Below are 23,448 nucleotides of genomic sequence, written 5' to 3'. Positions count from 1 at the left end.
TATAAGCCCTAATACATCTTTTCCGATATCTGCTACACCACATACCTACGACATGCAGCTAATTTTTCTATATAGTTTTTATGCTTGCGTTTTGATTTTTATTACAAAAAGTTTGATACTCAAAATAAAATAAAAACGTGGCCGGTAGGGCGAGCGCTGCTCAGAGTTGAAGCCATTAGACAGTTGAGGAGGACAAATACTTCTTAATAACAAAATCAGTCACTGTTTTTTGTAGGTAGATGTTATTATTTAATGACACTAAGCCACCTAAGCATGCACTTATTATTTTTAATTTTATAGTCTAAGACTGGAATGTAAGTACAGACACCAACAACGATCAAATTAACTTTAGGAACATCTTCTATGAATAGGTATACATTCAACTTTTGCTGATGCCAATACATATCTAAACTTTTTGACTTTGCAATAGCAACACATCTCCGCACTCCTCTAACTACTCAATAAGCAAAACAATAAAACAAAATAAACGTTAATACATAAACTTTATTCTATAACCTTACAATAATCGATAATGTACGCCAGCATGACCTTATATTTGTCCTCATACTATCTCTGGAACTGAAGAGCACAAATTCTAAGCCCTAATACATCTTTTCCGATCTCGGCAACACCGCATACGGTACACAACTTCCCTTTATGTTCGGGCATAAAGCTGGCGCTACACAGGGAACACTTCTCCTCGGGTTTCCCGCGGTAGATCGGTTTGTAGCTGATCCCGCAGATGTTGAATGGGTTGTGTTCGTCGTATAGCAGTTGGTGCTCGTCTGTGGGTGTTTTTTCGCAAGCCTGGAACAATACAAAAAAAATTCAAAATTTTTATTCATTATTATAGGATACTTCATATCAAAACGTATGGTTTAACTACATTGGTTGAGATCAAATAAATTACATAAAACTAAGTTTACTGCCGCTTCCAAGGCGTCAGTGCAGAAGAAGCGGTAACAAACTGCACTGCAGCATTTTCCTCAACAACGTCAACTTCACAATATCAATTAAACTTAGAATAGAATGTGGACGAGAGAATACATTTTTCAGATTAACAACAAAAATAAATACCTAAGTAACCTTATCATAGTGATACCTACTTAGAGAGAGAGAAATGAAACTACGTTTGTGTAGAATATGAACAAAATAAATAAACAGTCGGGTGAACTTGTTGAGATTGGTCCCATTCGCGATTAGTCCAAGCAATTGTTTCTATTCGCGATTAGGACAAGTCGCTAGTCAATTGTCCTAAAAAAATTAAAAAAAGCTATTAATGCTTTAATCTTAAGTGGAGCACTCGCTTCCCTTACTCGCTAATGTTATTGTCACATGATAAGCTAATAAACCTACCTTAACCAAATATTTATTGTTGGGTATATTTTGTTGACTCAGGAAGACAATTAAGATAGATTTGTTAGGTAAATAGGGACGAAGCGAGCGAGCTACTCTTATTGAAGAAGCAAAAAAATTGTACCTTTTGAACCAATGACGACTTGGATCAAAAGCGAACAATATTGAAAAAATATCCAATATAACATACCTGTAAAATCTTCCTAGCCTGCTGAGCCACCTCAGGTCTTGGTCCTAGTTCCAACAACCTCCTGGCGAACGAAGCGGCCGTTCTGAAGTTCTTCAGCTTGTAGAACATGTTCAGGGCCGTTCTCAAAGTGAGTATCTGATGCACCGGCTGCAGCTTGCAGTGGGTGAAGTACGCAGCCATTTCACACGTGCGTTTCTGTTCCTCTAGCGTGTTTTTGGGCATTGCTGTAGAAATAACGATCAGATTACAATTTGTGGGTTGTACCATAGAATTATATAGTAACTATAACAGGCTGTCAAATAGCTGTTAAACTTTGTGTTGCACCATTTAAATTGTTATAAAAATAACCACCGTATGTTACCGCTACGTTAAATTTGACGAGATAACAAAGGTTATTTCACACTTACTAATAATATTGCCAAAATCCCTAAAATTTGAATACAACATGAGATTAAAATCTATCAATAATCGGTCGGATTTTTCTGTAGGACTTGTTGTAAATGAATTTCAACATGACGTTGCTGAAATTCACAACCATTGGGTTCTTACGGGTTCTCTCTACAAATATTCAGCAGATTTTGTGCCTTTGTCAGCTCAGTCTTACCGGTATGGACTATGCGCTGCAATTTCTCACTTTTTCCACGACAGTTATTAATTATTATACTTAATTCGTCAAATTAAGTCTCCTTGCCAACTTTATTAGCATACTTTTAACAGCCGCAAATCACATATACTGCAATTTTTCAATGGCTCCCGCGAATTTCACAGCGGCAATGAATTTCAATATGACAATGGTGAATTTCACTTACCTTTCCTAGCAGTTTCCATCTGCAATCCCAACAGATACTCCCTACAGATATTCAGCAGTTGCTGCGCCTCTGTCAGCTCAGTCTTAGAGTCCACGTTCAAAAGTGGTACAATTTGAACTATGCGCTGTAATTTCTCGATGGCTTCCGTGAATTTCCCGGCGGTCGTGAGCTGGTAACACTGTTGCAGTTGGGTCACCAGATCGTTAAGTTTTGCGGCTGCAATGAAAAGTATTTAAATTTTTTTAATCAAAAGATAAATTATAATACAAATTAATTAAATACATTTCAAATTTGAAAAACTTGCATTACACATATTATTGATTGTTAAATAATAACATACATCTTTATCCCTTAAAGTGTAGACAGAGGCCATATTCAGATGTATGGCTTAATGATGAAATTGAGATTTAAAAAGTAACAGGTTACTAGCTCATCGACTAAATGAAGAATACCAAGTTTATAAGCCTTTCTCACGATTAACTTTTACAATCGAATACCGGCCAGGGCGTGATGAGAAACGCACTTTATCTGATTGGCTTCGTCTTGGATCTTTATAAGTATTTATTATAAAACATATACAGTAACGTCGAGTTAGTATTTCGTAACACAAATCTCGAACTCACTTCAAGGCTAACTCAAACTATGTACTCTACTTATTATGTCTGTCCCGTATTTATTAATTTATTTAATTTGCACTGGTATGAGAAACAGCTTATAATAGAGGAAAATAACATTTCCTTAGAAACTAGACTCTGGCCCGAGGCTTCGCTTGGAACACTGAAAAATAATACCCTATAGAATAAAATAGAATAGATTTATTTTCAAAATCGGATACAAGTTATCACTAACTGACGTCACATCACTTAATCTTAACTACTACAACTTCCAAAGCGCGTGTGTAAAAAACGCCGCGGAACAAACTACACTGCACCTATTTCAGTCCATGTTAAAAACAAATATAATACACTCACTGACAACAGGCAACAAATCCTTGCCGCTGGCCTCCTTCCAATTCCTGTGTAGCTGTGCCCAGAGAGGCGGCAGCGACGGCAGGGCTCCGAAGGTGGCCCTGCCTGCCGCGTACATCGCCAGGAACGTGTCCAGGTACGGCTCGAAGTTCACTATGCCCACTTGCTCGTTTAGCAGTCTGTGTGAACAATTGATCAGTAAAAAAAAAAATACATTGTTACATACTAACATATAGCGTTTTGAAAAACTGATAGGCCACGTTCAGATTTTGGCTTGACGATAAAATTGAGATTAAAATAGTGGCAGGTTAGCTAGCCCATCGCCTAAAAGAAAAATCCCAAGTTTATAAGCTAATCCCTTAGTCGCTTTTTAAGTCATCCATGAGAAAGAGGAGTGGTCCTATTCTTTTCCTATTGGTGCCGGGAACCATATGGCAAATTATGGTTTAAACTCGTGGCTTTCCCATGGATGTCATGTACAAGGTGACTAAGGGACAGGTTTATAAACTTGGAATTCTTCTTTTAGGCGATGGGCTAGCAACCTGTCACTATTTGAATCTCAATTCTATTATTAAGGCAAACAGTTGAATGTGTCCTATCAATCTTTTCGAGACTGTTGCTCTGTCTACACCCCTATTCAATAAATACGTTATTATAATTATGTGTGTATGTAGTATTACACACAAAATACGCTTCTTTGCCCTAATATGTAATAACAAAATTTATTGTTTATTTTACTGCATCTCAATGCTTTTTATGTGCGCTGCCTTTTTAATTATGGATTTTCCTTTATATTTTGGTTGGTTGACTGGAAGAAATCCCATTGGGGATAAGTCGGCCATTGTACATATTCTTCTAAATCCAATAACTGTTTTGCAATTTATTTTTATGTGCAATAAAGAGTTTACAAACAAACAGACAAGGTTATAAATAATGATATGACCTGAAGGCGATCTCGAACTGTCCCGTGGCCACGTGGTCGTGCGCCGTGCGCAGCTTGGCGGACACGGCGACGGCGGCGCCGCGCGTCGGCGCCACGAAGTACTGCGACTCCGCTTCGTCGCCGTCTATGTTCGCTGAAAACAGGAGAAAAAGATCACATATTTTAATGTAGAATGAGAAGTCATACACATCTTTTAATGTATATACATACATATGGTCACGTATATATCCCTTGCGGGGTCGACAGAGCCAACAGTCTTGGAAAGACTGAATGGCCACGTTCAGCTATTCGGCTTAATGATAGAATTGAGATTCAAATAGTGACAGGTTGCTAGCCCATCGCCTACAAAAGAATCACAAGTCCTATTCTGGACATTCAGTCTTTTCAAGACTTTTGGCTCTGTCTACCCCGCAAGGGATATAGACGTGACCATATGTAAGTATCAAAGCACGCACGCACCCCGGGCTGCTCTCCAGAGAGGTGAGGATTTAACCGGCACTAACGCCAGGAGGATATATAACGTAATATGAGGGGGGAGAGTAAGTGTGAATTACCAGATACGGGAGCCAGTTCCTCGGGCAAGTCAAGGTCATCGTCTCCAACATCCCAGCCGCCATCTTCACACGCGTCTTCAGGGTCCACCGCACCTGCGGAACCCTCATCCTGGAAACGGTAACAATCAATCAATCATTGTTGAGGTTTTGAAGAGAAGAATAAACTAACTCTTTCTCGGTCATCATAAGCATATCAGATTCTCATGTTTTATAGTTGGATAACATTGCGATTCTCTATCTTTCATTCATTCATTTCATTCATTATGTTTCATGGTCTAAGATCTGCTTTCAAATGCTTATCTCTCGAGGTCTGTTCGGTTTATTGCATTTCTGTTTTAAGTCTATTGGTTCATGAAGTACTTTTAGAGATGTGAGGCTAGTATTTATTTGACATTTCCTATCTACTTAAGACAGCATGACCAGAAATTGATTAACCCAGAAACTTCTACAAGTATATGCCTTTTGAGTACGAGCTCAGGAAATAGCTGTACCACCTCTCCATAATTGTTGTATAGAAGGTAGCCCTGGTACCAGCTAGTACCCAAATAGACTACCCACCCTGTCCTCAGCCAAGGGGTCCTCGTCGTCCCCCCAAGCCCCGGCGGCCTCCAGCGGCTCCTCCCCCATCACCGCGCCCACGGCACCCACGGTCTCAGCAGCCGCACGAGCATTACCCGCTACTTCGAAGAAACTCCTGGATAAGAGGAGTATTGTTAAGTTAATATCCTATATACCGTGCGGTTCCCGGCACCAATACAAAAGAATAGGACCACTCCATCTTTTTCTCTCAGATGTCGTAAAAGGCGACTAAGGGATAGGTTTACAAACTTGGGATTCTTTTTTAGGCGATGGGCGAGCAACCTATCACTATTTGAATCTCAATTCTATCATAAAGCCAAATAGCTGAACGTGGCCATTCAGTCTTTTTAAGCCTGTTGGCTCTGTCTACCCCGCAAGGAATATAGACGTGACCATATGTATGTATGTAATATCCTATATAAAATATGCAAAATACATGAGAGCATCTGTGGACAAGTGGCTGAAGTATGCGACTCAAAAAAGCAAGCCGATTCAACCTCTGAGCTGCTGAACCCGCTATCCGATTTACGATCATTTATTTATTTTTATTTATTTAATTTTAGATCATCTGCCGTGGAAATAAATTTTTCGTATGAGAAAGAAGCATTACCAAACTTATAGTAATGCATTTAAAACTCAGAATAAAATAAAAAAAAACACGTGGCCGGTAGGGCGAGCGCTGATCAGAGCTGTAGCAGTTGAGAAGTTAAGGTACATGGATTTATAGTGGCCGTATGGTTTTAAAATAAAGTGGCAAAATAGTGAGGAGACCGGCACATTTAGACAACTAACTATATATATAATTATGGCCCATGCTGGCTTAGCTTTATCTGTAAGAAGATCGAAGATCTGACGAGATACACCCAAATTACTCAATTACAATTAGGAAGCGGACCCAAGGTTACTCCAGTCGAGTCCTGCCGCTTCTAAAGATCTATATATCATATCTATATACATACATAAAATCACGCCTCTTTCCCGGAGGGGTAGGCAGAGACTACCTCTTTCCACTTGCCACGATCTCTGCATATTTCCTTCGCTTCATCCACATTCATAACTCTCTTCATGAAAGCTCGGCAGTATATATCTATATATCATAATATATATGATATATATCATACTGCAATGACATACTTGGAGACTGCCAACAAAGGCCAGTTGGTCTGAGCCCTCTGCACCGGCAGCGGCGGCCGCAGCACCTCAGTGGCGCCGCTGGCGGCGGGTATGGCGAGCCCCGCCGCTTCTAAAGCCGATTTCAACTGTTCAGCCTCTTCGTCTTGCTTGTGGTTTATCGCTGTTAGGTAGGCGAGGGATAGCTGTGGGCAAAAGTAATTATAATTTATTTAGCGCTTATACAAACATACATTATAGTCTTTGTTCTCTATGGAATAAACAGAGCTAATAGTCTCGAGACGTTTTGAAAGGCTACGTTAAACTGGATGGAATTGAGATTTAATTAGTGACAAGTGGAATTTGTAGACCAAATTTCAATGAGAACAATGTGGCTTTTTAGTGACAATAAAAGTTACATAAATGTCTGTTCTAAGTATGAAGCGCAACATTATCATTGTAGAGGCCGTTCAGCCTCCATGGACAGACAGACCCTTTGACTTGACATTTAGATCAAAAAAAAGCGTAGTAAAAAACTGACTGACATATTAAATAAAAAAACGATAATCGATTTGACTAAAAGGACGATCAGACAAGACGCCTTGAACTATCTGAAATCTGGTGTTTTATTGTGACTGACCCACCAGACCCTCGGCCCGTACAATCATCAAGACACCTTGAACATTATACATGGAGAAATAAAATATTGGTGAAATAATCGTATCAAAAAACAAAATACTACTAAAACATTTTGGAAATTCCCACCGTAATGAGGATAACGGGCAGTTGAAGTTTAACGCGGGCGGAGCTGCGGTTAACAGCTAGTACTCGTATACAAACATACATACATATAATCACGTCTATATCCCTTGCGGGGTGGACAGAGCCAACAGTCCTGAGCGGACTGATAGGCCACGTTCAGCTATTTGGCTTTAAGATAGAATTGAGATTCGAATAGTGACAAGTTGCTAGCCTATCGCCTAAAAAAAGAATCTCAAGTATGTAAGCCTATCCCTTAGTCGCCTTTTACGACATCCATGGGAAAGAGATGGAGTGGTCCTATTCTTTTATGTATTGGTGCCGGGAACCACACGGCACTGCCGGGAACCACACGGCTCGTATAATTAATATATATCTCATCACCTGTCCAGCATTCTTCAGCAGCCGAATTCTCTCCCGCACGTCTCCCAGCAACAGGGCGCCTTGGAACTGAGCGGACACGTCCTTCCTTATCTCGGCGATCTTCATCATCTTCCTCAGTTTCTCCAGATTGCCCGTGATGAGATACAAGAACGACAGTTTGTCGAAGTTCTTCGTACGTTGGTAGCACATTTCTACGATCTGCAAATTGCAATAGTGTGTCTTATTGAATTATACGAGTAAATAAGCAATACTATAACTAGAACTAATTTCCATTTAGTTCAAATCAATCTGTGTGAATTGTCCCAAAATAAAAATGTTAAAAAGTATGCGAAGATTGATGAAGCGAAAGAAGTATGCAAAAAAAATAGCAAGTGGAAAGATTAAGTCTGGCCCGAGTCTGACATAATAGCCTCTTAAATGCTTGTGCATTTTTGACATGGTGTTGACATAATTTGTAGTGTGTGTGTATTTTATATTTATTTATTTGACAAAATATTCGTATTGACATAATGAGTTCTACATTCATTCATGTTTTTTAATGTAGACAATGTGCATTCATCCACGATTTAAGAGATCTATATTTGTTAATTAAAAAAAATCCGTTATAGTTTTACATATATACAGATCAATACATAAATACAGACAGGCGCGACTTTGCTTTAAACTATAAGAAGTGAAGATTAATCATTGACCTGGTGGTTCCCAGTGGTCAACGCGGCCTGGGCCAGTTTGTCCCAGGCGTTGGGTTCGTCCAGACTCTTGGCGGCCTCCAGGGCCACCTCGATGTTGCCGCACTGCAGCGCCAGGGACAGCCGGGTGCGCGGGTCCTTCACGAAGTGGAGCGCCACTTCTGGGTAACCTGGGGAGGGGAGAAAATAACTAATGTTATTAATGCGAAAGTCAATTTATTTGTTGCCGTGTTGTTCCCGGCACCAATAAAAAAAAAAAGAATAGGACCACTCCATCTCGTTCCCATGGATGTCGTAAAAGGCGACTAAGGGATATGCTTATAAACTTGGGATTCTTCTTCTAGGCGATGGACTAGCAACCCGTCACCTTTTGAATCTCAATTCTATCATTAAGCCAAATAGCTGAACGTGGCCTGTCAGTCTTTTCAAGACTGTTGGCTCTGTCGAGCCCGCAAGGGATATATACATGACTAGGGATGTAACTCGGTAATTTTACCCTGGTACCCTGCTACCTTGTTACCCTTTCTCGGGTTATCTACTAAATTAATCTTCTTGAAATATCACGTATATATAATTAACATACTTTAGAAGGACAATAGGTATGTAGCGAGAGCGATGATTCGGCTCGACCGAAATCCGTGAAATCTTTGTCTGCGCGATTTAGGTAATATAATAAGGTAATAATATATAATGCTCCTTTCATCGAGGTAACAACTAAAGATCCCTTAAGAATTGCCAAAAACCAGTATTCTTTTGTAGGTGGCGGTAAATTCGTCGCTTTTTGAAAGTGGCGTTTAATTAATTGCTTTTTATAGGTGATGCTAATTTCGCACTTTTTATAGATGGCGTTGAAATCGTCGCTTTTGTCGATGGCGCTTAATTTAGGCTGGATAATATTAGTATGGATAATGATAAACATACCAATATACAATTAAACAGCTTTTAATAGAAAAATGTTATTACACTGTTAAAGATTTTCTACAAGACAATTTGACATAATAATTCGATTTAATTTATATAATTCTTATTCTTGTTTCAATTTTATTTAAATTTTTATGTTAACTTTTTATTATATAAATGTATGTAATAAATTATTGTACGTCTGTAAAGACAGGACTCAGTGGTATTCTATGCAATTATATTATCTTTTTACCTGTGCTCCACAATAAATTGATTTGATTTGATTACCTTTCTCCTGCAAATAAGCTATGATGCTCTGTCCCACCAGCTTGGCGTTCCTCACCATATGCAGCACTTGGTCGTATTGTCGCGTCACCAACGCCAGTTTGAACCTGTTCAACAAAAAAGCAGATTGTTATTTATTTGTGACTAGCAACCCGCCCCGGCTTTGCACGGGTGCAAAATTATAAATGTTATTATACATAAAAACCTTCCTCTTGAATCACTCTACCTGTTACAAAAAAACCGCATCTAAATCCGTTGCGTAATTTTAAAGATTTAAGCATATAGACAAACAGACTAAAACAGCGACTTTGTTTTATACTATGTAGTGATGTAACAGTTTAAAAATCTAATTAGTTTGAAGCGATAAGAGTAAAGCTTACTTTTATGAAGCGCAGTAGGTGGAAGAATAGTTGAAAAAAAAATTTTAGGTAAAGTATAAAGAAGAAATAAATTGCACTGATAATTATAGTACCTACTAGTGTGCCGTGTGGTTTTCGGCATTATAGAATAGAACCACTCTTAAACTTTCCAATGGATGTCGTAAGAGACGACTAAGGGATAGACTTATAAACTTTGGATTTCTCTTGTAGGCGATAGGCTAGCAACATGTCACTATTTGAATATCAATTCCATCACAAAGCCATACAGTTGAACGTAGCCTTTCAATCATTTCAATATTGTTGGCTCTGTCTACCCCGTAAGGGATATAGACGTGACGAGTACGACGAGTACCTTGCTAAAACCTTATCTCCTGTAGGCAACCTTCTTGGTATACGCCATAGCAACGGTTGCCATGATTTTGTTTATTAGAGATATGTCAAAAATATTTTTTTTTGATCGATGTTCTTAATTTTATGTTGAAAAATATAGTGATTTTTAACTGATTATTTCTCTCCTCTTTTCTCCTTCTTTCTTCTGTAGGAATAAATAACTTTAATAACTATACTTCCTACATCTCCCGTACCTATTATACTATAAATAATCACCTGTACTCAGTGGGATCAATGTTAAGCACTTTAGGCCGACATTCCCGATCGAGACAGACGACGCGGGCTGAAGTCTCGTTGGCGATAACTTTCACCGCGTACACCGGAACGTCCAGAGTTCTTATGATGCCGTAGTCGCTGGAAACAAAATACTTATGTTATTAACGTTATCTATACTAATATTATAAAGCTGACGAGTTTGTTTGTATGTTTATTTGTTTGAACGCGCTAATCTCAGGAACTACCGGTTCAAATTGAAAAAATATTTTTGTGTTGAATAGACCATTTATCGACGAAGGCTTTAGGGGCTATATTACATCACGCTGCAACTTTAAGGAGCAAAGAAATAATGGTAAATGTGAAAAAAAAAACGGGGAAAATTTTCATCCTTGAGGGCTTCAATGATGCCTAAAATAACTATTCCACGCGGACGAAGTCGCGGGCACAGCTAGTGATAACATAAACAAATAAAAGAATTAAGCAGATACCTGCTTGTAGCTAGTGGAAAGATGTAGATATTAAGATATCACCTACAGAAAAGAGGCGTGATTTTATGAATGTATGAAAGTAATCACTTCATATTATAAAATATCCATATTTTCTCTGACTGCATGTATGCACTTGTCCCGAAAAGTTAATTGTGGACGGATTTTGTACCTGTTTGAAATGTTGGAAAGAGGGTTTTCTGAGGATGGTTTATGTCTATAAACGCTACTTTTACGAAGCCGGGACGGGTCGCTAGTTAACCTGTAAACTCAAGGCTAATGTGAGAAATATCCATTTACACTATATCGGCTCCAAAACACACTATGCAGTCTTCAAATTCACCAATAAAATGTGGTTAGCCGTAGTGTAAATGAAGAACGGTTGTGGTGGACCGGTGTCATTAAAGGCTCCTAACGAAACCCTGGCTACCTCCATGATGCTGCATAACTGTTTCAGCTTCTTGGTGCAGAGTAAGGGATCCTTCCCCAGGGAGAGCTCAAGAATGTAAGTCCCTTAACCGTCTTTACAGTAATACTTGATGTGATTAGCCATCGTTTAAATGAAGACTCGACAAAGGGTCCAGACTTTACACAGGCTCCCTTCATGATGAAGACCAAGGGATGCTCTTTAAAAAAAAATGGAACAGTGACCATCCAGAGATATAATGGAAGTAATTCTCTTACCCATCTCTACAGCAATACTTGATGTGGTTGGCCGTGGTGTAAATGAAGACCGGTTGTGGTGAAGAATCATCGAAGGCTCCAGATTTGACCCTTGCTCCTTCGGTGATGCTGCACAGCTGTTCCAGCTTCTTGGTACAGATGGTGACAGTATGCTTGCCGAGTAAAGCCACCAATGTCATGTCGGAGTTCCACACGGCATAACGGCATTTTGAAACTTTCACCTGTGACAAAGATTATTATGCCAAAAAATGCGATTGATACGAGTACATTAAATTGCAACCTGTTACTATTTGAATAACATTTCTATCATTGAGCCAAACAGTTGAACGTCAGTCTTTTTAAGACTGTCGGTTCTGTATACCCCGCAAGGGATATAGACGTGATTTTATGTATGTATTAAATTAGGACCACTCAATCTATTTTCACGAATGTTGAAACAGGCGATTAACACGGAACAGACACATTTATCTGGTGCAGGGTTCAATATCGGTTAAGTTCCCTAAGATAGTGGACTGTATATCCATAGGTCGCTGGTTCATATCCGGCTCGAAGGACCATATGTAAGGTTGAATAAGGGTTACTATGGTTTGTACTACTCTTTAAAGGAAAACCAACGTGTAGACGGGATGATTGTTTATTTGCAACTGATTCACATAATGACAACTCCTATCAATTGGACAATGCATTTGAACATCGAACAAACCTTAACTTCATCTTTCCAAAACTATTTCACTTACATTAAAAAAAAATAAAGAACAGAGAAATCTTTGCTTGAATTTTTACACTCCGAAAAAAAAAAACACTGTTAATTAATTGTCACATTGAACTGTATTTAAAAAAAGAAGAATGTCAATGACTCACGCTGGCAATAGTCCTCTTCTGCTGGACATCTAACAACTGCACACACTCCGGCTCCCTCAGCAGCAGCATGCCGGTGCCCGCGTACATGATCTCCTCGCATGATGGAGTGGAAATCTTCTTCGACACTTCGTTCTTTAGGTTTTTGATCACCAACTGCAATAAAAGGAGTAAGTTTATATCTGCAGACTTATCTTTACATATTCTACAATTTAAGTCCCGTGTAGTTCCCGGCACCAAAAAAAAAGAATAATAGGACCACTCCATTTGTTTCCACATCTATGATGCGGTAAAAGCGATTTTTCTTTAATGTGACGGGACGTTGATGTTTGATGTTTCTTTAATGTAATACGACGGACATTGAGGGCTTCAATGATGCCCAAAATAACTATTCCACACTGACGAAGTCGCGGGCACAACTAGTGATATATGTTAATCAGAAAAGCGGTATGTCAGCTCTAGACACATGCAAGTCTATGCACCTACCTGGTTGTTCTTCTGTATGATAACCAGAAAATATGTTAGCTTGCATGAAGAGAGTTATGAATGTGGATGAAGCAAAGGAAATATGCAGTGATCGTGGCAAGTGGAAAGAGGTAGTCTCTGCCTACCCCTCCAGGAAAGAGGCGTGATTTTATGTATGTATTATTTATTTATATACATACATACATATAATCACGTCTATATCCCTTGCGGGGTAGACAGAGCCAACAGTCCTGAGCGGACTGATAGGCCACGTTCAGCTATTTGGCTTTAAGATAGAATTGAGATTCGAATAGTGACAAGTTGCTAGCCTATCGCCTAAAAAAAGAATCTCAAGTTTGTAAGCCTATCCCTTAGTCGCCTTTTACGACATCCATGGGAAAGGAGTGGTCCTATTCTTTTTGTATTGGTGCCGGGAGCCACACGGCACGGCATATACATATCATTTATTTATGTATGTAATTGACAGAAGTACCTAATTGGAAAAAACTAACATACTGTGCCGACCCCACGTAGAAAGTGGGAAAAGGTAACGACGAAGAAGAAGCACTTACCTGGTTGTTCTTCTCGAGCGCGGCGAACCGGTTGCGCGCCACCCACACGGCGCTGGCGGCGGGCGCGCGCGCGGGCTCCGGCGCGGGCTCCCCCTCGCGCGGCGCCGCGTACAGCTCGTACGACCAGCTCTCGCCCGCGCGCCAGCTCACCAGCACGCAGAACTCCGCGTGGTTCAGCGACATGCTGCTCACGCAAATACGATATAAATAATATAAATATATACGGGACAAATTACACAGATTGAGTTAGCCTCGAAGTAAGTTCGAGACTTGTGTTACGAGATACTAACTCAACGATACTATATTTTATAATAAATACTAGACCCAGGCCAATCGGAGAAAGTTCGTTTTTCTCAGCATGCCCTGGCCGGGATTCGAACCCGGTGTCACAGACAAGCGCACTACCGCTGCGCCACAGAGGCCGTCACGATGGGTAACATATAGTGACTTGCCGCTTGTCACTGAATTATCTAGTTCTCTTATTGTTTGATTAAGTGAACACACTTGACTTGCTTTTTATTTAATTATCTAGTTCCTTTGTTGTTTGATCCGGTTGAGTGGAAGTGACTTATCCTTAATGGGATAAGTTCGCCATTGCAAGTGATTTGTTTCTTTTATAACTATGTGGATAAGTCCGCCATTGCAAGTGATTTGTTTCTTTTGTTACTGTGTAAATTTCTATGCAATAATGATGCAAACAAACAAACGATGTGTATTTACAGTTTTAAAAAAAACAGGTGGATACAATGTTGTTTAGTGGAAGAACTCTGTTGGCATAGGTAGATATTATGATATTAGATGATATTTCCTTTGAACTGGACAGTGAATATGTAGATTTAATTCAAATGCCTGTTGTAGTCGATGCTCAAGACTCAGAATATGTAAAATATATAACATACATATATGTTAGGACCAGTGTCAATAAAAAAATATAGAAATCAAAATACCAATGTTTACCTGTACGGCTGATGCCTGGAGCCTGCCCCTTTGATCTGCATCACCGGGGAGTCGCGATTGGTTTGCATATCCAACTTGCGTAATTGTCTGAAACAATGCACAATGTTAATAATATTGTCAACTTCATTTTCATAATCACAGATTAGGGTGACCATTCGGTGATGTCATGACGTAATCGGTAACGTGTATCAATCTAAAAAACCCTATAGAGATTTTGTAGGGAGTGAAGAAAGGTTGATGTTTGTTAGAAATAGATGATGTTGATGGCTGTTAGAAATAGCAAGAGCGGCGCACTCCGAAAAAAAGATTGGTTTATATAACCGGAAGGTTGATAGAGAAATGGTTTATGGAATAGTCCTAGGAAAGTCTTTTGAATTACAATTTAGGGCCAACCAAAAAATGAACGAGTCACATTTTATACTGTGATCAATTTTACATTAATACATGTTTATATTTAAATATTCTCACTAGATATTCAAATTTCAATGATAGACCAAATTTCTAATGTCTTGACAAAGGGAGATGTTAGGACTATCCGTTATCGTCGAATATGCATGAAAAGAGATGAGTGTAGAGGAAGTGGGAGAGGTCTGTAAGGATCGTAGCATGTGGAAATCCATAGTCTCTGCCTACCCCAATGGGAAATGGTATGTATGTGTATTGGATATTCAATGAAAAAAGAAAAAAAGATTATTATGTCTATAATAGTTGTCGGCAATAAGTATAAGTGCTTATAAGATACCTGTCTTTGATGTAGAACAGCAAATTATTATGTACAGCATAAGCCGGCCTCTCGCGCTGTAGTTTGAACAGAATCATGCCGGCGTCGTGACCGGCCGCGAACAGGTTCAATGTAGGGTGGGCCGTTAGAACCCAATATCTGAAACAATACACAAGTGATAAATATTAGTAATAAATATAAACAGGTGTAGCAGGAACAATAATTAGGGCTCGAACCCACAAAGGGAAGATTTTCCAATTGCAACTGTTATCCAAATAAAAAATGTTAAAATCACAACATGTTACAACATGTTATATAGAGGGAATGTACTTACACAGTAAGCACATTCCCTCCCTTCCATATATAAACTTCGCTTGCATACTAAGTGGTTTATTATTAATCTCACAGATATGTATATTATAATGTGGCTTGTTTTGTGTGGTTCCTGGCACCAATAGAAAAAAGGATAGGACCACTCCATCTCTTTCCCCGTGGATGTCGTAAAAGGCGACAAAGGGATAGGCGTATAAACTTGGATTCTTCTTTTAGGCGACATGCTAGCATTCTGTCATTATTTGAATCTCAATTCTATAATTAAGCCAAACAGCTGAACATGGCCTATCAGTCTTTTTAGAACTGTTGGCTCTGTCTACCCCGCAAGGGATATAGTCGTGATTATATGTTTGTATGTTGTTTTTATAAACGGCTGCCAATTATACCTTCGAACACACCTCTTTAAAACAATCATTACCTCTCAGTCTCCCGGCGGAACGTGTGGAGACATGTCCTCTTGGTCATATCCCAGACACGGATGGACTTGTCCTCGCTGTTGGACAAGATCAACTCGTGACGCGCGTGGAACAGAACGCACGATACGTTGTTGTAATGGCCTCGGCACGCGTCTACTTCCCATGCCTGTGGTAAAAACAAAACGTTGTACATATGCACATTAAATAACGTCTTTTTCCCCGAGGGGAAGGCAGAGTTCATTTGACTAAGTACCCATCCCGGCCATCATTAATAGAATATAGACAAACTGACCTTGGAAAACCGTCTTTCGAACACTTCAAACAGGAACAAAATTTGTCCACAACTTTCCGAGATTAGCACTTACAGACAGAGGAAATAGGACTATACTTATACGTAAGTTTAGTGTTGAGCTGTGGGTTTCATGAAATGTTTTAATGCCATCCAGTTGCGAAGTCGTACATGATAACTATAAAGAAAAAATAACCAACATAGAAAACAGGATGGTTTCCCGCGAAATTGTGAAATCCAAATCATCAAAATCATCATTTTATCAAAATTGGTGTGTCCCCGGGCCATCCGGAACAATAAAATAAAACTTTATATACTGCACTGCGTTTATTTGTGACCGAGAATATAATTTAACAATTTTAATAAGTGGAAAGACGTACTCTCACGTGGAAGAGGTAAAAAGGAAGGAAGAGTTGTTTTCTTAATGTTGCCAGCTTGTGTTCCGGCGCATAAACAAATACAAGAGTAATTTTATTATTTATGGATACATCACAATACCCCCCCTTTATAAGTTGAGACGTTGGGGTGCCTTACGAACTCTAACGGAACGTCTTAAACCTGGACTACTAATTTCACTAGTCGGTTGAACTGTGGGACTATTAAAAGATGAATTACCTTCTTCAGCTAAAGGCAAAACAGTTTCAGAATTTACAGGGCTAATAGGTTTCTGTGGCTGTTCACCCTGTGGTGAAATGGTTTGAGGAATTACAATTTTCTCACCACCAGTACTGTTCTTATCAGAAGTATCAATTGGTTCAACATTATAACTTTTATCTACTGTATCTTCAATATTTTCATAATCTTGAGTAGCACTAATAATTTGATCCAAGTGACGCTTCCAAATTAAATTTTCATTTAAAACTTTACAATAATATGTTCTCTTTCCTAATACTTCATCTATCATTGCCTTTACAAACTGCTTTTTATTAGGGTTTCTATAATCTCTACAATAAACTATATCTCCTTCTTTAAATGCTTCCTTTCTTTTTCCTCCCTTATCATAAGCTTTTACATTTGGTATGGACAATAAATCTAATCTAGTTCTAAGTTTCCTTTGAAACATCAACTGAGAAGGTGAAACACCAGTAACAATATGAATTGAGTTTCTGTAATGAAATAAATATCTATTCATTAATGTTTCAAAAGATGTATTATGATTACTTTTATCTTTTAATGCTTTTAAAAGAGCAAATTTAAAAGTTTTTACAGCATTTTCTGCGAAGCCATTGGTAGCCGGATGAAAGGGTGGAGAAGTTTCATGTACTATCCCGTTCTTGGAAAGAAATTCAGAAAACTCCTTACTAATAAATGTTGCCGCATTATCGGTAACTACAACTTTCGGTAATCCAAATCGGCTGAAACACTCCCTAAACCTTTCAACCGTCTGTTTTGAATCTAAACTTTTGACAATAAATGCCTCAGGCCATTTACTATAAGAATCAATTATTAACAAAATCATCTTATTATCTATTGGCCCTAGAAAATCAGCATGTACACGCTCATATGGAACCTTAGTTCTTGGCCATGAAATAATTGGTGCTTTTGGTGGTTCTGAACGATATGTCATACATACATCACAAGATTTAATTAAATTTTCAATTTGCATATCTAAACCTGGCCACCAAAAGTAAGACCTAGCGTTACATTTCATTTTGACAATCCCTTCATGTGTAGAATGAAGCTCTTTGAGTAAATGTAATCTTAATTTCTCAGGGATGACAACTCTATATCCCCACATAATAACATTCTGGTCAATATATAGTTCGTTCTTCTTTTGTAAATATGGTTTAAGAGAATTATTTTGTGTAAATTTTGGAAATCCATAACGTATCATATTAAATACTGAACTTAAAATAGGATCTTTCCTAGTTTCTGACCTGACTAAATCTAAATTAACAATATTTTGGTCTGCTACCAAATTTATATACTCATATTCATTTGTTTGCTTAATACAAGAATTATTTTGCAATGGCAATCTTGACATACAATCTGCTATTACATTATGCATTCCTTTAATATATTTAAAAGTATAATTAAATCCTGATAAAAATGTGGACCACCTTTGGAGCCGTCCTGCAGCCATTTGTGGCAGGCTCTTGTGTTCTCCAAATAGAGCTTGCAAAGGTTTATGGTCTGACTGTAACTCAAACTTGGAACCTACTAAGTACTGATAAAATTTTTGGACTGCCCAATAAATTGCTAAAGCTTCCTTATGGATCATTGAGTATCCTTTTTCAGCTTTGCTATAAACACGTGAAATAAAACTAATAGGCCTGTCAGTACCGTCCGGCAAAATGTGACTGAGTACAGCACCTATACCATTTTGCGAAGCATCACAAGACAATCGTAAAGGTAAATCTCTATTAAAATGGATTAAAATATTATCAGAAATAATCTCTTTTTTAACTTGTTCAAAACTATCATTACAAACTTTTGTCCATATAAATTTTCTATCCTTTTGTAATAAATCATACATTGGTTTTAATTTAACTGATAACTGAGGAACAAACTTTGAATAATATCCAACCATACCAATCCAAGACCTTACTTCCGTGACATTATTGGGTACAGGAGCATTGATGATGGCCTCTAATTTAGCTGGATCCTTCTTTAGACCTTCTTTAGATATAATGTGACCAAGATAATTAATCTCATTTTGAAAAAATAAACATTTTGACTTATTCAATCTTATTCCAACCTCTTTAAATCTTTTTAACACCTCCTTGAGATTATTTAAATGGTCCTCATCATTGCATCCTGTAACCAAAACATCATCGATAAAATTTACAACACCTTTGGCTCCTAATAGAATTTTTTCCATCTTAGCTTGGAAAATGGAGCTCGCTGGCTTAGTACCATAAGGTAATCGGTTAAGTTTAAATATGCCCTTACTTGTAGACCATGCTAATAGCTCCCCTGTGCTATTATCTAATAATAATTGATTAAAAGCATTGCGTAAATCAAGTTTTGTAAATTTCTCACCTCCCTGTAAGGCACTAAAAATATCATCAATTCTAGGTAAAGGATGGTTAACATCTTTAATATATTTATTAACTGTAATTTTATAATTTGCACATAAACGTAATTTGCCATTATCTTTGATAACTGGTACTAAAGGAGTTCCCCATTTAGAACTTTCAACCTTTGTAATAACACCTTCCCGTTCCAACTTCCTTAATTCCTCATCTACTTTCTCCTTGAATGCATGGGGAATAGGAATTGGCTTGTGGAAAACAGGCTTAACATCCTTATCAATAAGTTCTAAATTAACTTCTTCTCCCTTTATCACACCTAACTCATTTTTAAAAAGATCAGAAAAGTTTTCTAAGTAATCTTCCAAATTATCAGCCTTATGAATAATATTAACAGATAAACAATTTTTAATATCTAAATTAAACTTTTGTACCAGATCCCGGCCAAACAGGCATCTGCAACCATTTGAAACAACTAACAATTTACAATTATATTTCTTATCTTTATACTTAATAGGAACAAAAATTTCACCAATAGGTTGTATTACCTGACCGCTATATGTTTTTAATTTTAAATGTGTTGAGTTCAAATCTATATTTTTAAATTTTTGCTTGTAAACACTTTCTGGCACACATGACACTGCCGCACCTGTGTCCAGCTCCATATCAATTAATTTAGAGTTAATTTCACACTGCACTATGAATGGAGAAATGTAATTTAACGATGGCACCTGTAATTCCGGCATCATTGTGAAAATATCAATAATCTCCTCCTCCACCTCCAAGTTGTTTGTATTTGCCGCCTTGGCTTTACATACTGAAGCTAAATGTCCAACCTTTTTACACAGTTTGCAAGTATATTTCTTATATTTACATTTTGCAAAAGAATGATTGGATTTTCCACAATGGATACATGTCAATAATGTTTCAGTGCTTTTTTGTTTCTCACCTTGAGACTTGGAACTTTGTGAAATTGTGGACTTGGTAGATTTAGTGACCCGATGCACTGGTGCTTGTCTTTCATGTAATACTGCTTCCTTATTCAATGCTATGTCCAACAAATCAGCCAACTTCTTAGTAATAGGTTCTTCACACAGCCTTTCAAAAATAGGCCCACTTCTCATGCCTGTAACAAACTTGTCCTTGATTCTGTCGTCAATACACGTGCCGAATTCACATTCTGTGGCAGAGTCACAAACTCTTGCGTACCATTTAGTGATGGTTTCTCCATCTTCTTGTTGTAATTTGTCAAATGCTGTCCTTTTTCTAAAATGAGATATTCTGGTTTTGTATCTCAGGCGTAACGCTGTTTGTAATTCCACAAGTGTTTTCGTTTTAGGCAGCTCCGGATGCAATGTACTTTTAATGACTTTGTAAACTTTTTCGTCAATCATTGTTAGTAAAACTGACGTCCGAAGTTCTTTTGAAATGTTGTTGGCGTAGAAATATTGCTCCAGTCTTTCCAAAAAACATTCAATGTCGTCACCATCTTGAAATGGTTTTATGACTCCATATGCCGTCATGGCAAAAATTGTAAATACAGTTTTTTACTTGCCGTCGCCAAATTTGGTGTGTCCCCGGGCCATCCGGAACAATAAAATAAAACTTTATATACTGCACTGCGTTTATTTGTGACCGAGAATATAATTTAACAATTTTAATAAGTGGAAAGACGTACTCTCACGTGGAAGAGGTAAAAAGGAAGGAAGAGTTGTTTTCTTAATGTTGCCAGCTTGTGTTCCGGCGCATAAACAAATACAAGAGTAATTTTATTATTTATGGATACATCACAAAAATTATCTTTATTTACCTCATCTTGCATACCACCAGGCAAATTGATTTCAAACCAATCAACTCTTGTAAAAAAAAAGTGTCTTCATACCTTGGCATCATTCATCCTCCACATCTTGACCTGTCTGTCGTCTGCGGCAGACACTATAAGCGGCAATGAGGGATGGAAGGCAGCCCAGTTGACCCCTCGGTCGTGACCTTCCAATACGTGTTTGACCACTGCATCAGCCTATAAACAAATAAATACAAACATATATCAGGTGCAATTGTGCAAAATAGAGTTTATAAATCAACAAAAGAGAAATACCAATTCAAAAATGCTTTTGGTTTTAATTTTTACGAAATAATTCTGTGGAGGATGCTACTGGGAACATGCAGTGATGAGATAGAGATGTATATCACCTCTTCATCCCTTAAGGGATAGACTAACACAGGTCATGTAAGATGTTTAGGTTGGCTAAAATGAAAATTTTTATGTTGTGAAAAGTGTTCACTTTTCATATGTTAAACCTTTGATTTCAGCCAAGTCAACATCTTTCAATTCAGTGGTTTACTTATACCACAATTCTTTAAATAGTTTTTTGTATTTATAAAAACGTCTTTAATAATGCCTTATGTTCGACATTAACATTTAATACAAATATCATCTGAAAAAACAAAAACGATTCAACTTCTTAATAATACCTGTCCAAACAAATCTGTAGCCTGCGGATTCCTCAAATGTTCAGCCAAACCGCTCGGCCCAGGCGCCACACTCTTCTTTCTCAAGCCGGAGAAGTCCCACACTCGCACGGATTGGTCCAATGATGCGGAGACCAGCAGATCTTCTGAAGGGTGGAACTGAGCGCACATGACGTAGTGGTTGTGGCCTGTGAGCACGCTGATGCATTGACGGGATTGCCAGTTCCATATTCTTATTGTCTGGGAACAAATATTTTGTAATTGATAAAAGTTGCATTTCACTTATTTAACATAACTTGTGAGCTACTTCTGGAGATCTTATCTAACTTTGTTCCAAATTTTGTCATAATCAGGTCAGTAGTGTATCACTTTTTTAATTAGAAACAAAAATATTAATCTTTACACTTCACAATAATACTTAGTAAGTATTGCTTGAGATGGTTTCAATTGTATGCAGAAATAAATAAAAACCTTCAAAAAAATTTATAACTGTTCAATAGCACCTAAGAGTAAAATGGCAGTGAGATGATAAATCAAGTTGAAGAGAGCAAAGAAGAATTTAATGTTTTGATTATGCACAACTTTATTATGATGAAACTCAATCTGGCAGATTACTTATGGATTTTTTGTTTACATACTTTTTGGTGAAAACTACATATGATACAAGATGATGACAGTGATTTCTTGATTGATTTCTATGATTCTTTATTGATTGTATGATTTTAATTGTATGACACATTAATTTTCTTTGTAAATAACAATAATTCAGATTTTTCTTTATTTGGAAACCCATGTTGAGTAAACATTTTATTGATGTAGAATATAGATACCTGATCATCTGAAGCACTCAAAATCCATGGATACTCGTGATGGAAGAATGTAGTTCTGATGTAATCTAAATGGCCGAGCAGGGTGAACAGGCAACGCCTCTGTTTGTAGTTCCAAACCTGAAAGAATTAAATAAGAAATACTCATTTTATATTACAAGAAAACCAACAGTTGTGTGTGTCTGAATGTATTCCCAGTTACATTTTTTGGTTTCGACACACTGGATGCTAGTAGTTCTGATATGCCCCAGTCTAGCAAAATCCACAAGGATTTTTGTTCATGTTGATATTATCTATAATGGTTTAATTAAATCTGGTTCTTTTGATATCCATGACATTAAAAGTACTCGACAAAGTAAACGGTCTAATAAAATTACTGTTGCTTAAATATTTTAATGTTTACTCAATAAATAGCAACTTTCAAACATGGTCATTTATGAATATGTAAGACAAATTCACATACTGGAAATACAAAGAAACCTACCTTGATTTTATAGTCATCGCCTCCAGACACAAATAAGGGTTGCTGGATGTGGAAGCAAATGCCACGTACGGGGCCGTCATGTTCATCAAACTTCTCCAGCAATGTACACATACGGTAGTCCCATAGTTGTATCACTCCGTTGTGCAAACTTGCTAGGACCCATGGCCTTTTGGCGTGAAACGATATGCCCTTTACCCTCGCCGACTTTGTCTCGAACTTAGTTAACATTTTCACCAATATTTCTTGGAATTAAATGCCGAAAATATATTAAAACAGGCCATAAAATGAAAGCAATCAATTCTAATGTCAAATTGACAAATCGCACCGGCTGACGTGACACGTTTTACGTTAATTGCGTTTTGTTTTACATTCTGTGGTCCCATTCCAGTTCCACCACAGTG

General features: G+C 37.8%; 2 protein-coding genes across 4 annotated transcripts; both read right to left on the bottom strand.

The window, feature by feature from the left end:
* Window positions 1–486: 486 nt before the first annotated feature.
* Window positions 487–23,378, bottom strand: LOC106133047 (coatomer subunit alpha). The gene is made up of 22 exons (XM_060950964.1): window positions 23,048–23,378; window positions 22,567–22,683; window positions 21,740–21,976; window positions 21,147–21,284; window positions 16,006–16,169; window positions 15,276–15,413; window positions 14,534–14,620; window positions 13,577–13,760; window positions 12,543–12,695; window positions 11,682–11,902; window positions 10,513–10,650; window positions 9,530–9,633; window positions 8,345–8,511; window positions 7,653–7,850; window positions 6,534–6,715; window positions 5,379–5,514; window positions 4,821–4,929; window positions 4,267–4,399; window positions 3,327–3,502; window positions 2,356–2,571; window positions 1,547–1,770; window positions 487–807 (listed from the first exon to the last, which is right to left on the bottom strand). Exons 1-22 carry the CDS (start codon window positions 23,273–23,275, stop codon window positions 568–570), a joined length of 3,690 nt encoding a protein of 1,229 aa, XP_060806947.1. The 5' UTR covers window positions 23,276–23,378; the 3' UTR covers window positions 487–567.
* LOC106134806 (uncharacterized protein K02A2.6-like) lies at window positions 16,602–21,049 on the bottom strand. Of its 3 annotated transcripts, XM_060950978.1 has the most exons (3): window positions 20,474–21,046; window positions 20,214–20,390; window positions 16,604–19,049 (listed from the first exon to the last, which is right to left on the bottom strand). In XM_060950978.1, the coding sequence occupies exons 1-3, from the start codon at window positions 20,493–20,495 to the stop codon at window positions 16,798–16,800; spliced, it is 2,451 nt and encodes an 816-aa protein (XP_060806961.1). In that variant the 5' UTR covers window positions 20,496–21,046; the 3' UTR covers window positions 16,604–16,797. The 3 variants fall into 3 exon arrangements, with proteins under 3 accessions (XP_060806960.1, XP_060806961.1, XP_060806962.1); XM_060950977.1 differs by having other exon boundaries at window positions 16,602–20,390; window positions 20,474–21,049; XM_060950979.1 differs by lacking the exons at window positions 20,214–20,390; window positions 20,474–21,046 and adding an exon at window positions 19,813–19,950 and having other exon boundaries at window positions 16,611–19,049.
* Window positions 23,379–23,448: the final 70 nt, after the last annotated feature.

Source organism: Amyelois transitella, chromosome 23, assembly GCF_032362555.1.
Source record: "Amyelois transitella isolate CPQ chromosome 23, ilAmyTran1.1, whole genome shotgun sequence".
NCBI classification, from domain to species: domain Eukaryota; kingdom Metazoa; phylum Arthropoda; class Insecta; order Lepidoptera; family Pyralidae; genus Amyelois; species Amyelois transitella.
This window is presented reverse-complemented; position numbering and strand designations above follow the sequence as displayed.

Bases quoted from the DNA above. Each gene is read 5' to 3' on its own strand.
- LOC106134806 (XM_060950977.1), bottom strand. From the start codon at position 20,495: ATGGAGAAACCATCACTAAATG. The intron at 20,391-20,473 runs GTACGCAAGAGT...AGTTTGTTACAG, and splicing joins GGAGAAACCATCACTAAATG to GCATGAGAAGTGGGCCTATT.
- LOC106133047 (XM_060950964.1), bottom strand. From the start codon at position 23,275: ATGTTAACTAAGTTCGAGACAAAGTCGGCGAGGGTAAAGGGCATATCG. The intron at 14,621-15,275 runs GTATCTTATAAG...GCATTGTTTCAG, and splicing joins CTGTTCTACATCAAAGACAG to ACAATTACGCAAGTTGGATA. The intron at 11,903-12,542 runs GTGAGTCATTGA...TCTTTGTCACAG, and splicing joins AGAAGAGGACTATTGCCAGC to GTGAAAGTTTCAAAATGCCG.